This window comes from Hirundo rustica, chromosome 3 (assembly GCF_015227805.2).
Source record: "Hirundo rustica isolate bHirRus1 chromosome 3, bHirRus1.pri.v3, whole genome shotgun sequence".
Lineage (NCBI taxonomy): Eukaryota > Metazoa > Chordata > Aves > Passeriformes > Hirundinidae > Hirundo > Hirundo rustica.
The window spans coordinates 110,198,469-110,212,880 of NC_053452.1; the positions used below are offsets into that span (position 1 = coordinate 110,198,469).

Consider the following 14,412-nt stretch of genomic DNA (forward strand, 5'->3'; position numbering starts at 1 on the left):
GTAGCACCGAGGGTGTCCTGTCCAAGGAGGGCAGGAGAGCTCCCAGGCAAGCTCAGTGTGTGCTATGTAGAAAGAAAGAATCTTAACAGCTCAGCTGATCTTTGCAGAAGCATGGCAACAGTTTTCCCTTCTCTTTATAGGATGAAAGTCATCAACCAGCACAATGACAGAGAGAACCAATGATGTCACCTGGCCTCCAGCTGAGCACAGCAGCAAGCACAGCCACCAAAGGTACCCATTACAAAACAGGTTACATGCACTGCCAAAGCAAGTGAGAGCAGCCCAGGTCTCTGGGCAAACTGCAATAAACTTATTGCCTTAAACATGTAGTCTTGAAATGTTACCTTGCAGCCAAAGAAGTGTCTGAGATACTGCTCCTCTTCTTGCCACAATCCAGTTCAATGCTCTACAGGCTAAAACCTGCTATTTTAGGAGGTTTAACTTGGGCTGAGCTCAATAAAGACAGTGCTGGTGTTCTCTCCTGGAGACAGTGTCCAAGCAGGAAATCAAACTTTAACGTACACCGTAGGTGTTTTGAGAAGGCAGGAAATAAGGAGGGGAGAGGAGATGGGAAGTGGTGTACAAAACATGTGGTGCTTTTTGGAGACTTGGTGCTGAGCAGCAGCTGCTGCCAGTGCCCTCAGACCTGTGCCAGTGCAGTCCTGTCTCCCTGCTGCTGTGGCTGCTCAGCAGCTCTAGGCTCAAACATGGAAACAGAATTTTCTCTGTCCTCCAAACGCCCATTGCACAGACACAATCTCACGTGGGTTGCCAAGAGTTGAGTTTTATTTAGGATTAGAAATACTGAACCACAGAAAACTGTTAAATGTAACAAGAGGTTGACTCAGTAACAGGAGGGTGCACAGATGGTGACTGGGTGGGAAACTGCCAGACTTCAGGAGGAATTTCTGCACCCGTGGAAAACAAGGGCACAGGCTGCTCAGAACTGCATGCTGTGCTTCTGCAACAAAGCAGCTTAAAGGCGGCAGTAAAATGGTTACAATGTATCAAATGTTTATAAACAAACTTTCTCTTTTTTTAAAACCATCCCCGATTTGGTGCCAAGAGAAAGATTTTGCTTTCAACCAGTTCATTTTACAGGTTTATAATGGGGTGACAGTTCCCCAGAGCAAACCTTTTAAACTTGTAATAAACTTTCCTTGAACAAATCCTATAAGTTTTTCTCGTTATTTCACATTCCCCTGTACAATAAAATATACTTTTTTAAAATCACTATGCATCAATAAACATCTGTAGACAAATTAATAAACTTATATTTTACTCTCTATATACATGTTGGCAATGTCAAGCTTCAAGATTCACATGGAGGTCTGCAAGACCGAGGAAATGTACACAAATAAGTTATATTTAAGAAAAAACCCAAAGAGCTGAAGAGTATTTTGCCACATTGTTGTGGGTCACAGTATTTAAAGTTTTTTTTCTAGTTATTCTTCACAACCACATTGTCTCAGCAGAGAATGATAAATCAAACTGAAGCAGAAAGAAAAATCAAGTAGCAGTTACTGATTCCAGTGCAGAACTAAAGTCAAGTAAAGAACTACATTTGATTCTTAGAAGAATATACAATATATTGGAGGCTTCTCCAGTGCTAAGGCTTCTTCAGCATTTAACCGTTAAAACTATCATCCTGAGATGGGAAAATTCCAGTGGATATCACTTTAAGATTTCAAATGGAATGATTCTAGTGCTGAGCTTAAACCATTCCTCAGTCTGTCTGTCAGACTAAGTGGTAAAATATACAAACAGTTTGGTGCCACATTTCTACATAATACTTTTTATGGCCCTGAAAATGGAAACATTGGCATCCAAACCCAAGATATTCCAACATAATAAAAAGGCACTGAGCTATAGTACTGTATTTACAGTAATATCTGTGTTTGCATAGATCAACAACTCGGAACACTGCAAGGAACCAGGAACTAAGCGCAACCAGGAACTAAGAGGAAATATAAAAGCAGCAGGAATTCTTGCTTAATAACCAGCATGGGACAGGGAATCTTTTACCAAAAGACGTTGAGGCTGTCAGCTTCAGTTGTCCTTCATAAATTAAAAAAAAAGCGTTCTTAGAGGAGTGTTTTCTGATCAAAGAGCTGCAGGTCAAAGCGCACCCACACCTCTCCTGTTGGAACTTCATGCAGCAGTAAGTGTTTGGTTGTGGGGCCTTTGCTCTCTTGTTCTGTTCTGATTTTTGCTACTGGAACTTCAGTACGGCCCAAAAAATCTGTTGGGCAAATGAATAAGAAATTTCATCAGGCAAAGATATTGACCTTAGAAAATCTGAGTCAGGTTAATGCAATTCTGTGGGGTACGTGCTCAGTTTCAGAGCACCACTCCCAGGCTTCCAGTTGGATTGGACCCCAGCCCTGTGTAAACCAGCCAGCAGTGACAAAAAAAATGGCCTTTTTAGAAGAGAACAATGCTGTGGAATCAGGCTGTCACAGTTTGAGCTAAGGGCTTTAAAAATACTCTTAGAAAATACCCTTTCAGAAACACAATTCCAAATGTTCTCCAGTTTGAGAGCTGGCTGGTCAGAGTTAGGTGATGGAACTTGTTTACCAATCAGCTAAAGTGCTCAAAGACAATAAAAACATCAACTATTTTGCCTCAGCCAACTTTTAATTATGTCTATATATTATGCTTCTCACAAGAACAATGACGTTCAACAATTACTGCTACTACTAGGTTTACAGTCTTATTCAGCAATCATACATCTTGTGTGTGGCTATTTCTTACATGACATCTGTGTGTGTGTGTGCATTAAAAGGTTCACCATGGACTAAAAAACAAGACTCAGCTGTCCAGCTGGGAGAAGCAGCCATCCAAACTCACATTAGCTCACAGGAGAAAAGACTGAGGTATGGTTACACACAGGGCATCTCAGGTCAAGGCAGTTCCCTGCAAATTTGCAATAATTGACTGTGTGTCGGAGCCCTGAAAAAGCACTTAACCTTTTAGAGAATATGAGAAGCAAATGACTGCCAAAAACGTGCTCAGTTTCCCAGCAACAAGAAAGCTGATCAAGCTGTTGCTGTGAAAATATAACCCAGGACCTTATTTTTGAACACCTATCGTGAGTAGAATTTCTGCTTTCAACTCTTCTGTCTCCTCAGTCTGACAAAATAATTCTGTGTCTGATACAAAAGCCAGACTGGGATCAAATCTCACTGCCTGGAGTTGCTGGCTCCAGAAGGCTATTGAGTACTGAGGAATTGTTTTTACCCATTTCCCAGGCAGCAGTCAGACCTACAGGCTCTTGAAACTGCTGCTTAGGAACTGGGTACCTCAGCTAACAAAAAAGCATTCTTTGCCTAAATATTCACACTTACCATCAGGTGAGAACTGATCCCTGTCGAACATGGTGATACACAGGACATCCTGATACAGATCCTTGATGAAGAACTGGCAGTTGAAGTTCCACTTGGGATTCAGGGTGTCCTGCAGGGTCCTGGTAGTGTAGCTCTGTGAGCCCATGCTGATCTCACAGTATGGGTTGCTCTTCCCTAAACACAGAAGAGGGATTGAAACCCCTCTGCAGTGCCAGAACCACCCCCTCCATCTGGACACACATCACTGCTGCTGCCAGAAAGTGCGGCTCAGGCAATCCCTATATCCCAGAGTAGCACAGAGCTGGTTCTTCACTCGTTCCTCTGAAGCTAAAGAATGACTATTTCATACAGAAAATGTAGAAAAACCACAGTGTTTCCCAAATGACCAACTCCTCTCAGCAAGCCTTTTCAAAAGTTACAGGGGTAAAAGTGCTCTGAGACTGTTTCCCTCACTCACCATTGGGCTTACAGGCCTTTAGTTCTGTTGCTTCAATCACGTGCACCATCAAGCGTCCTATTCCTGAGGTTTTCTGTGAACGAGCTGGGAACAAAGAGGTCAGAAATAAACAGATTGCTTGGAACTGTAAGAACTGGCAATAGATCTGAAGAAGGAGACACTGGCATCCTCAAATGCCCTGCCCCTGTATCCAGGTGGATGAGAGGGAACTACAGAGCTCGGTGGGTACCTTGATAAGCCTTTTCGCGTTTCTTCTTCTCCGTTTCAATGTATTGCTCTGACGCCGCTTTGATTTTCTGGACCCAGGCAGTCCTGCAAAGGGCAATCCCTAGAGTCAGGGTCATTCCACAGGCAGTAAAAGCTTCAGTGACTCTGCCCCACTCTCTTTCTCCATTTCCCCCTTGAGGCATCACAAATCAAGTCAGTTCACGGACTAAGGAAATGGCGGTTTTGGATTTAATCTTATGCACATTCCAAATCAGCCTAAATAATGGACGTGGAGTTGCTGTTTTATTAAAGACTGCTGGGTCACGTTAAAGACTGCCCAGGACTGGGGAAGAGTCCTATGGAGGGCTGGATTTTGCAGCCCTAAACTGTTCTTCGAAACAACTGAAAGATCAAGGAGCAGCAGATGTGGCTGGATGCCACTGCAAGAGCTGCTGCAGAAGCAGAACAAAATCAGAGAAAACTTCTCATTCAAATGAGAGTCAAGTGAGTTTATTTCCTGACCAAGAGACAGCTCTGTTCCTGGGCTCAGAGCCCCTGTCTGCTCATTGGAAACACAGCCTGCAGCATCGATGAGCAAGTTGAAACCCAGATTTGCATTTTCACTACTCACCGCTCATTAATGTTGTCAGTTTTAAGTGTGTAAACTCTGTCAATGTGTGATATGTGAAAAACTGGCTCATCACTTGAAGGGTCTGTGGGCAGCTTCACGAGAACTTCATTAAGGAACACAGGCTGAAAGAAAAGCAGATGTCACTGTGGCAGCATCACCCTGTGACAACAGGCAGAAACTCTAGAAGCATGTTTAAATACACTGTTTTACTGTAGGGAAAATGAAAGTCATAGGACACAGGACAAACAACGAGATCACTGTGTAAAGGATGCAAGAAAGGGCTGAGAGAAAAACTACTCTGGCGATTCACCCCATTCTGTTTTCCTAGGCAAAGAGCTTTGTGAAGAAAGGGGCAGGAGCGTGCAAGCAGAGCTGCAGTGTGGAGCTAGGAAATCCTCTCCTCCTGAGAGGAATCTCTCAGGTTCTCTGTGGGAAAGCATCCCTGATACTTAAACTTACGTCTTCCGTATCAGAATCTTGAGAGCACACACTGTGTGGGCACAGAGACTAAAATTTTGCACCTTCTACTGTTTTCTGAAGGACAGGAATTTTCTTGTGGATGCAGGAACCTGCACAAACTGAAATCAAGGCTCCTGCTTCTGAACATGCCACTCAGGTGTTCAAGCATGATGCTACTTCTGCCCTTTCCCCCCAAAGTGGACAGAAGTGTTTGTTAAACCAAGATGCAGAAGTCTGTCCTTTTCTGAGTACTAAGCCAATGTCATTTCTGCAAGTTGTCTGCCAGAACATGCCCATATGACAGCAGAAGGGGCCACACAGCTAATCCCAGGGGGAGAAAAGCATTCCTCATCAGAAGCCAGGACCCACTGTACCAACACGACCACGGAGCGCCTTGACTCACTCACCATTTTGTACATTTTGAACTGGGAGTTGGATTTGGGGCTGAACAGTTTATCAGATCCGGAAGACACAAACTGTTTAACCATGTAGGTGAGCAGCAGGAAGTCATTGAAAAGGAATCCATACAGCTCCTTACTGCTCTTGGCCTTGTACAGCTTCCCACTGTGCAGGAGCTTCCGTGGTCCCAAGCAGTTTGTCAGGGAGTTGAACACGGGTTGCTGGCAAGAGACAAAACCCATTAGCAGCAGCAAGTCTGTGCAGACATCAGCTCCTGTCCCTCTTCACTGTGGAGACTGAGCAAGCTGTTGAAAATGTTCTTCTGTTTTGTTTAATGAATTCCATTATAAATGAAGAGAAGGGAACTGTTCTGTGATCAGCCATGGCCACAGCACAACTCGCACCTCAGAGGAGATTTAAGCTTTACTAAAGACACACAGAGGGACGACCAGATGGAGGCATTTACTGCATGGCCACTTCTGTGTTGTCCAGAAGCTGTGTTTAAGAAGAAGCTGAACAGGCTGCAGTCAGGCCACCTCTTTCAGGTGATTAAGTGATGGAACCAGGAAAGACCTTCTGGGTCTGTCAAGCCCTAGTTCCCTAGTTCCTTATGCAGTGGAGAACTGTCACACACAGCTCAGTTTGAAGGCTGTCCTGGAAGGTACAGGAGCCTGAATACCACGTATCCTTGAGGATCTGGCACTGAGGGCTGCTGTTCCCTTCCTGCTTGAAGGAAAACCCTGGGAAACACACACTATGTGAAATCCTCCATAGTAACACCTGACTTAGCCCAGTGGCAGCATGATCAGGAGTTCAGAGAGAAGAGTTATTTCTGTCTGTTTAATGGTCTAAATGATACCACTTTTTAAGCTGATAAATCAAGATTTCTCTGCCACTGCAGTCATGCAAAAGCAATGGTTCATCACATTATGGCTGTGAGTAGGATTCAATAAAAGCTTTCCTGCCCAGAGTTCAGCAGTGGATCATGTTCCAGTTAGGGATGAGAGCAAGGGCTCCCATTCCCTCCCCAGCCTTGCTGAAATGACTGAAAAGCCTCAGCCCTCAGAGCATCAGTGCAGGTACCTCAGCAAGGCCTTCACACTGGACGTGGGCCTGGATCCATTCCAGCCTGTCCGAGTTCTCCTTCTCACGCACGCCCTCGTTCACCTGGGAGCACAACTCCTCTGCACGCTCCAGGGCGAGCCGGAGGTTACTGTGATCCGGGTGGTTCTCTGGAGTGTTCTCTAGAATCTGGTGTGGATCAAAGCGGAGAGAAAACAAGATAAAAACAGAGGTAAGCACAGAGAAATCCCCACAAAGGGACAAGCCTTTATCCTGACTTTTGCTACGGAGATCAAACTCAAAGCATTCACCTACAAAACCTCACTTAGGGTACTCACACTCTTTATGAGCAGAGGGTAGCGCGTTATCCTTTGCATGGGTTTCAGGAGGAAGCTGGAGAGGGGCATTCCTTTGCAGCGAGGGTCCAGGGCAAGTTTCTGTGGTGCAACCCAGAGATTTAGCAGAGACATTGCATTAGTCATCAGAAAACAGTTGCATCACTGACACTGAATAATGAATATTCTCTGACCAGATTAATTTTTTCAGGTATTCCAAGAGATCTTGGATTTTTTTCAGTAAGCAAAGACTACTTGTATCTAGAACAAACAGGAAAGCTGGCAGTGTCATTGCACCCAGATTCTTTGCCAGCATAAATCACAGGGTCATTGTTTATGCAGAATCTTTACATTCAAAACTGTTCCAGCTTTTATTTTGATACTGCAGGCTCCTCTCAGGTTGAAAAAGAACAAAGCAATGAAAGAAACAAATGCCTGATGTCAGCTGTTCTGACAATTTTCCTTTCATGGCCTAAGTAAATTAGCTAGAGAGAAAGACAGTGCTATAAATAAAGAGCAAACACAGTGTTAGCCACGGTCACCACGTAAATACACCTTGGAAGCTTCTTAGCTATTTTTGCAGGTTTTTACTTTTCTGGGTTATTTTGATGTTGTTGATGCCGTTTAGATGGGCTCCTGTCATCGAGGAAAGGGGGAGGCACAAAAGCTACTGAATCAGATACCTTTAAGTAGTCTTTGAAATCAGCATCTTCATCAGTTTTCTGCTGCAGCAGGGACGCTCCGTTGAGCTGGCAGCTGCAGAAGCGAATGTAGGCCTGCATGTGGGACAGCTCAGCTGCCAGGATGTCCCCGATCATCTGCACCGGCATCTTCTCCCCTCCCGTTTTCTTACGCACCCGCAAGGCTCTGCGGAGGAGGAACGAGATCACCATGCAACTTTGCTGCCAAGTCTGCCAGGCCTAAATCACAACCCTTACAGATGCACCTCTGAAAGGACACAAACCTGGCAGGTGAATTTCCTTACACAGCACAGGCACTTCCAGGAGGTGCCGGAGTCCTGCCTGAAACCCCAGGAAGACACAACACCCTGAGCTGAACAATCTCCCTGGTGGGGTCTGGGGGAACTGGGATTCTCCTTTGAGGTTTCTGGGACAGTCAGCATCAATCTCTACATTCAACCAGCATCCCATTCAGTGAATTACTAGCTGCTCTATCTTTCTAAAGATTATTTTTAGAGAATAAAATGTTGCTTTGCAGAAAACTGGGAAAAAAAGCTCCCATGCATATACTTTTGTGTAGGGTCTGTTTCTAAGGTATTATAGCAAAGGTTCATTTGTCCTTGCTTTTATTTCTCCCTCTCTCTTATTACAGCTCCCTTTGAAGCAGTCTGACTGCATTTCCTGTGCATGTGCAAGTATGCACAGGAAATAATCAGCAAGGACAGAATATTGGCTGTAAACCCAGCAAACTTCCTGGGGGAAAACAACAGAACAATGAAAAGGAAAAGGTAAGACTGCAGGTAAGTACTCACTTCAGTAACTTTGTATTTGACATGATGAGTTCTTTCCAGTTAACAAAGATCAGCCCCATTTCTCCTTCTGCGAGACAGCCTGAATCAGCCATTGGTTTTTGGAAAACCTGCAGCCAAAAAATGGGCAGTTCTTCAGAGAACAGAACCGGCTCTGCCTCTTGCTTAGCTCAGCAGTGACTTTCTTTGACTGCACAGTGTCTAATTTCTCAGCAATTAAAAGCAATTCCTTGTTAGCATTTGTGACAGCTGTTTTCCTTGAGCATGTGACCCCATTCTGACACAGGAATCAGCACTTGCAAAGCAAGGACAAGCACTGGGACCTGCAGGCTGACAGCTCAGCAGAAGAGAATTCCCAGGATTGCAGAGTCAATCACTGCACAAATTACACTCAGGCACTGCTCCTCTCCCCTGACCCAGAGCACTCAGGGTCACCCTGTGTGCAGGACCACAGCTGCTCTCAGGGGCCCTCAGCACCTCATCTCTGGTGAGCAGAGCACCCCTGTGACTCGACTGTTGAACATCTGCCACTTCACCTCACCACTGTTCTGTACAGAGAGGCCAGGCTGGACATCCAAGAGCACTTAATGCTGGCCTGTCCCTGCCCTGCCAAGGGAGGTGGTCTTGCTTTCAGAAATAAAACTGGGGAGAAGGCAGGTGATAAGCTCTTATGGTGCTTCTACAGCTCTGTGCAGCTCTGCTCACACCTGGCCCCAGCCCCATAATCTTTTTACTGAGCCCAAACACCTAATAACAGGATTTGGAAAATAGGAAGGTCTTTGTAAGCTGATGGTTTCACAAAGTGGTGATTTTGACTGGTGAGCAACCATATATCATTCACTGGAAAGAGAGGTGCCCACACACCTTTCTTCCTCCATCATCTCACAATTCATAAGAATCCCTTTATTGTTATTGTTCAATATAGAGGTGTTCTTTTTCCAAATGCATTTTCACATCCAAGACATCTCACCTCTACGACGAGCTGCAGATCATCCATGTACCTTTCTTCTGTCTGAATGAGCTCGTGAATGTAGCCCTGCCTTTTCCTTTCCATGGGCTGCATGGTGTCAAGGCTCTGGAGATCAGCACACCCTGCAGGAAGTAAGGCAGGAGTTTAGATCCCACTCAAGGCATCAGATCTGATAAATTAACAAACCTGCACCAGCATTCAGCAGTCTCTGGCTCAGACTAGACAGGCACTGGTAAACCCTCTGCACAGCAGCAGCAGGATTCAAGATCAGGTGGTGTAGCAATCAACCCCCTCCCTTCTTTGTGGCACTTTTCAGTATATCACCTTTTTATTTCTTTGAACACCACTTGTACAGTGATGCACAATAAGAGTTCCTGACTTCTTGCCACTCCATTTATCTTATGACTTTTCTCATCTCTTCTGCCACACTGATTTGAAGCTGCAATTTTCTCTTACCTTGAGCAATGTCTTTTTACAGTTGATGATCTTAAAGATCTTTTCCAACCTTAATGATTCTAAGTTGTCTTTTATGAGATGAAGCCATAGAAAATGTGGCTGGTCCTGACTTAGGACATTGCACCTTTAATCCCTACCCCACTTCCGAAGTTCTCTGTCTTAGTTATTAATTTATGATACAAACCATCACTACAAATTTGTAAAGCTGTAACACGTAACATTGAAGTTGTGTAACTTCACGGCTGCACGACTTTTTTCCCTCAAAATGAGCTGGAAATATACTGAATTATTTTTATGCATCAAGAATGAAGAATCAAAGTCATGCATGGGAACACACCAACAGTCAATGACACAAACTCCAAATTTCTGTCAGAACATGCAGCCCCTGCCGCTTCACATGACTCTTTCTCTACTGGATGTTAGTAAACAAGACAACAGTGTTCAAACTTTAGTACCAAACCAAAAACTGGTAAAACCAGAGGGGTGAATGTGTTTAGCTGGGTAAAGGAGAGCGCAGAAAGTCAATCTTATCCCTCTGTCAGCCATCACACAGCAGAGTACTGCAAAGCAGCAGGGTGAGGGAAAAGGAAAAAAAAAAGGAACAATTACAGAGCGTTTGAGAACATCCATCTATGGCTGGATGCGATGGCATCAGGTTGCAATACCAGGTGAACGCTGGGTTTTGCAGGATAGCAGAAAGGACCTCGCAGGGACTCCCTTAGATCCGGCAGTTCTAGAGGAACAATACTTCATGAAGGTTTACAAGAGTTGTGAAAGGCAGAATGACCTACAGCAGGAAGGGCTGCGTCTCCCTCGTCACCCTGACACTCCTGGCACAAAAGGATGTGACTGTTCACTGCCAAGGTATAGATCTGCTCATGGGAAGGCGAGTTAGTAATAAATTTGAGGGGAATAAACCAAGAAACACTAAACATTAGGCTGAACTCGATGTGACAGTGGTCTAATGGGAACCTCACAGGCTCCTGAGCTTCCGGTGACACCAGCACCAAGGTGCTCTGAAAGAGCAACTGTCAGCAGAAGAGAAACTCTTGCCAAGTGAAATTTTAGGACACTGTAACAAGGAAACCCTTTGAACACAGAAAGAGGTAAAACAGCAAAGATAACAGCTAGATTGAAAATCAGGACTTTTCAGTTCTGTTTTGCACCCTTAGGAGGATCACAGATGTTAAGCTTTCTGACAAGGTTTGAAAAAACACCACTTTTTTAGAAGAGATGAGGGATTGCAGCTCTTGTGATCACACAGAATGCTCCTTCTGGCCTTAGTTATCCCCAAAGCTACAACCAGGCCAAAATTAGATGAGAAAAAGGAATAAAGTTACAGATAAAAGTGATTCTTGCTAAGTTTGATGTCTTAGTCCATTGAGACAGTCTATGGCCAATGCACTACTTCTGGATTCTTGTGTCACTCTTCAGTCTGTACAGGACTGAGTTTAAGCCCACCTGGTTACTAAGACATGAAATTTTAGGATAATCCGAAGACTTTCACAGTAACCAGGCATTAATTGTCCAGATTTGGAAGTCTCAGCTTTGGCCAGTGGCTCCCTGTCCTGCAAGGTGCACTCCTGTGACAGAAGCAGGGATGGACTGAGCCTCCTGCTGCCTTGTGTCCCAGCTGCTGGAACAACCCACATGCTGGGGTTTGGGTCTGTCTCATGCTGACCACTGAAAGCTGGGGCCAAGCCTGGGAGAGAAATGGGCCTTTTTTATGCATTAAAATAGATTTGGTTTATAAATTTGTTATCAGATGCAAAAATGCAGTTACATTAACTGGCTCCTGTGCTAACCTTGTGTTTGGACTGTCAGCTTCTGCGATGAAGGGATGAATGCTATTTTGTATTTAGTATTTTATATAATTTTATTTAAACACCGGTGTTTACTAGTGAAAACATTCCAAATTTTGATAGGTCTGATGATACTAGCATAAAAACACATAATGTAATCCCCACATTTGATTTTAGAGGGTGAATTCAGACATTTGAGTCTGAAGGGAAAAACAAAAACTAAAAAGAGAATAAACCAGCCTAACGAGTGCATTTGCCAATGTTTTTCCTAAGTGGCCACAGCAACCCATGGGCTCACTGGTGGTGAAAGGGTGGAGCTACGTTTCTACCTCTTCTCCTCCCACACTGCTGTTCCCTCCTTTTCTTGCATCAATTCTGGCACTTATCTGACTCCCTGCTCATACGCTGGCAGCAAACAAATCCCAAGGGGAGAAAAAGAAAACAGCAGTTTTCTGCTGGTTTAACAGCTAGGAATGTGCATGGAAGCAATAAAACTACCTTGTTTGGCAGCAGAAAGCTCTTGGCTTGGCTTCCTTCTGGTGAAACGTCATCCCAAGCTCCCCAGGCAGCTCAGGAAGAGCAGTGGGATTTCTGGGAGTGTCTGCAGCAAGGAATTGCAGCTGCTCACTTGCTCTGCTGACCAAGAGGGATACCTGTCCTCTGGAGGGGAAGCCAGCCTGCCTCTCCCTCCAAGAGCAGGCAATGCCAGGCTTTCAGCCAGTCTGGGGCACAGCCTGCCCAGCTCCCTCTCCAGAACATTCACCACAGTGAGCAGGGGGTGTCTGGAACCATAGAAACTCGGGGCACAGCAACAGAGAGATGCCTACACTGACTGTGGTGCCCTCTGGGCTAAATCCTGCCCTCTGAGCTGAGGAAGCAGCTGCCAGGGTAAAACAACCTGCAGTTTATAAACAAGAAATCCCAGTCTCTGAAATTGTATTTAAAATTATACTTTCCAAATATACCTGAACAAGGAGTATTTTTTTTTTTCCTACTAACATAACTACCCCTGCATGAAAAACTGAGTTCCACAGTGAAAAGATGTTCTCCTCTGCATGAGATTCAACACCCTGAAATACATGGGGGGCTGGGGGAGAAAACCTTCCCCATTACTGACTTTTTGGGTATGAGCAGATTCAAGGGGAAGAGGGACAGTTTCTGAAGAAAGGAAATCCTCCAATGAAAGACAGATGAATAACCTATCACTACCTTCCCAACAGACTTCCCCTCTCAATGGACAGTGGAAAAAAGCCACTAAAAGTGACAGCTCTGAAGACATCTCAACTGTCCAACAGGAGCTCAGGCACTCATCTGGAAGGATGTAGCTACACCTGATGCACTAACTGGGTGACCAATGAAGACAATTTAGGGATAGAGAAGAGGTTTAGATTTGATATTAGGAAAAAAAATCTTCATGGAAAGGGTTATAAAGCATTGGAACAGGCTGCCCAGGGAAGTGGTGCAGACACCATCCCGGAAGTGTTAAAATAACATATTGATATGGCTTTTTGGGATGTGGGTTATTGGTGCAGGGTTAATGATTTGACTTTGACGATCATCTTAAAGGTCTTTTCCTACCTTAATGATTCTATGATTCTATATAAACTGCTTTTTAAAAGGAAGTATCTTGCTTTGTTTAGGGTTGGGTTTTGTTTGGAGGGCGTTGTTTATTTGTTTTAAATGTTTGACTCTGAAGCCAGCTGACATGGCTGGAAAACCCAGGTAAGGGTTGGGGTTTTTTTCCTGCCTCCATTTTCCCAGCCTACCATAGAAAGGCCAAATGTCCCCTTAAGGACATTGGGCTGGCATTTGCACAGTCCCTTCAGTACAGCCAGAGAGCAGCTGATGGCATCGGGGGACACCAGCACAGCCAGGTGCAGGCTCTGCAGGCACACACGAGGCCAGCGCACTTGGGACGCACTCCTGTCACTCCTGGAGCCGCCAGCAGCCTCTGAAACCCACCAAAGGAACTAATCCAAGAAATTGCTACTGTGGAAAAGGCAGTTTCCATCAGGCCCTGGGAGAAATAATAAAAACTTTTATCCAATTGTTCCTAATCAGTGAACACACAATACTGTGCTACAACAGAGGAAATTTATCAATCAATTTTCAAGAGGTAAAAAGCAAAATCAAGTCACTCCCTAACAGGTGACACAATGCTCAACCCAAGCTATTCAGCTGGGAGAAAAATCCTCCCCAGATGGACAAAAAAACCACAACAGACAAACTAGATCCTTTTATGTGTCCCTTTAATAAAACACATTTGCATAGTTATCTTACAACTTTGTTCAAATCCAAAGGTGAACAATTGCCTCATGCTAAGCACAGCCTGCATTCGCGTGTCTCAACAACCATCCCACACGTGACACTCGAGCTCGGGAAGGACAGGGAGGGGTTTTAAGGCAGCACACACCAGAACGCAGCACTTTTATTGGTTCATTACACTGAAGTAGCAGGGCCCTGCAGCAGCTCCCGCTGTGGGCCGAGGAGTGTCGGCATTCCTACGAGCAGACTTATTTACAGGAGGTTCCAACCCTGCCAGGAGAATCACACAGCGATACAATCTGACAAAGCACTGACGGCAGAAAGGTTCAGTGACCAGAGGGAGATGTTTCAGTTATTAGTGTGCAACTTTCTGATGGAGCTTTGTGCCCTCTGCTCCTGACTGCACCATTAACCACGTGGAGAACGCTCCGGATGCTCCCAGCCCTCGGCACCACGGGCTCCTCACACACCCAGCCCTGCCTCTGGTCCCCGTGGTGGCACAAGACCTTCCTGTGTGGATCCAGCCCTGGATC

At 45.0% G+C, this 14,412-nt stretch overlaps 1 protein-coding gene across 8 annotated transcripts in view; it reads right to left on the reverse strand.

The window, feature by feature from the left end:
- Window positions 1-768: 768 nt before the first annotated feature.
- Window positions 769-14,412, reverse strand: part of ITSN2 (intersectin 2) — an 81,573-nt gene continuing 67,929 nt past the window's right edge. For all 8 annotated transcript variants that reach the window (XM_040058569.2, XM_040058574.2, XM_040058571.2 and 5 more), the window contains 11 exons: window positions 9,357-9,478; window positions 8,390-8,496; window positions 7,581-7,764; window positions 6,901-6,999; window positions 6,584-6,751; window positions 5,509-5,721; window positions 4,643-4,764; window positions 4,034-4,116; window positions 3,805-3,888; window positions 3,348-3,521; window positions 769-2,242 (listed from right to left, as the gene is read on the reverse strand). In XM_040058569.2, coding sequence (XP_039914503.1) covers window positions 2,085-2,242; window positions 3,348-3,521; window positions 3,805-3,888; window positions 4,034-4,116; window positions 4,643-4,764; window positions 5,509-5,721; window positions 6,584-6,751; window positions 6,901-6,999; window positions 7,581-7,764; window positions 8,390-8,496; window positions 9,357-9,478 — 1,514 coding nt within the window. In that variant the 3' untranslated portion in view covers window positions 769-2,084. The remainder of the gene's footprint in view (window positions 2,243-3,347; window positions 3,522-3,804; window positions 3,889-4,033; window positions 4,117-4,642; window positions 4,765-5,508; window positions 5,722-6,583; window positions 6,752-6,900; window positions 7,000-7,580; window positions 7,765-8,389; window positions 8,497-9,356; window positions 9,479-14,412) is intronic.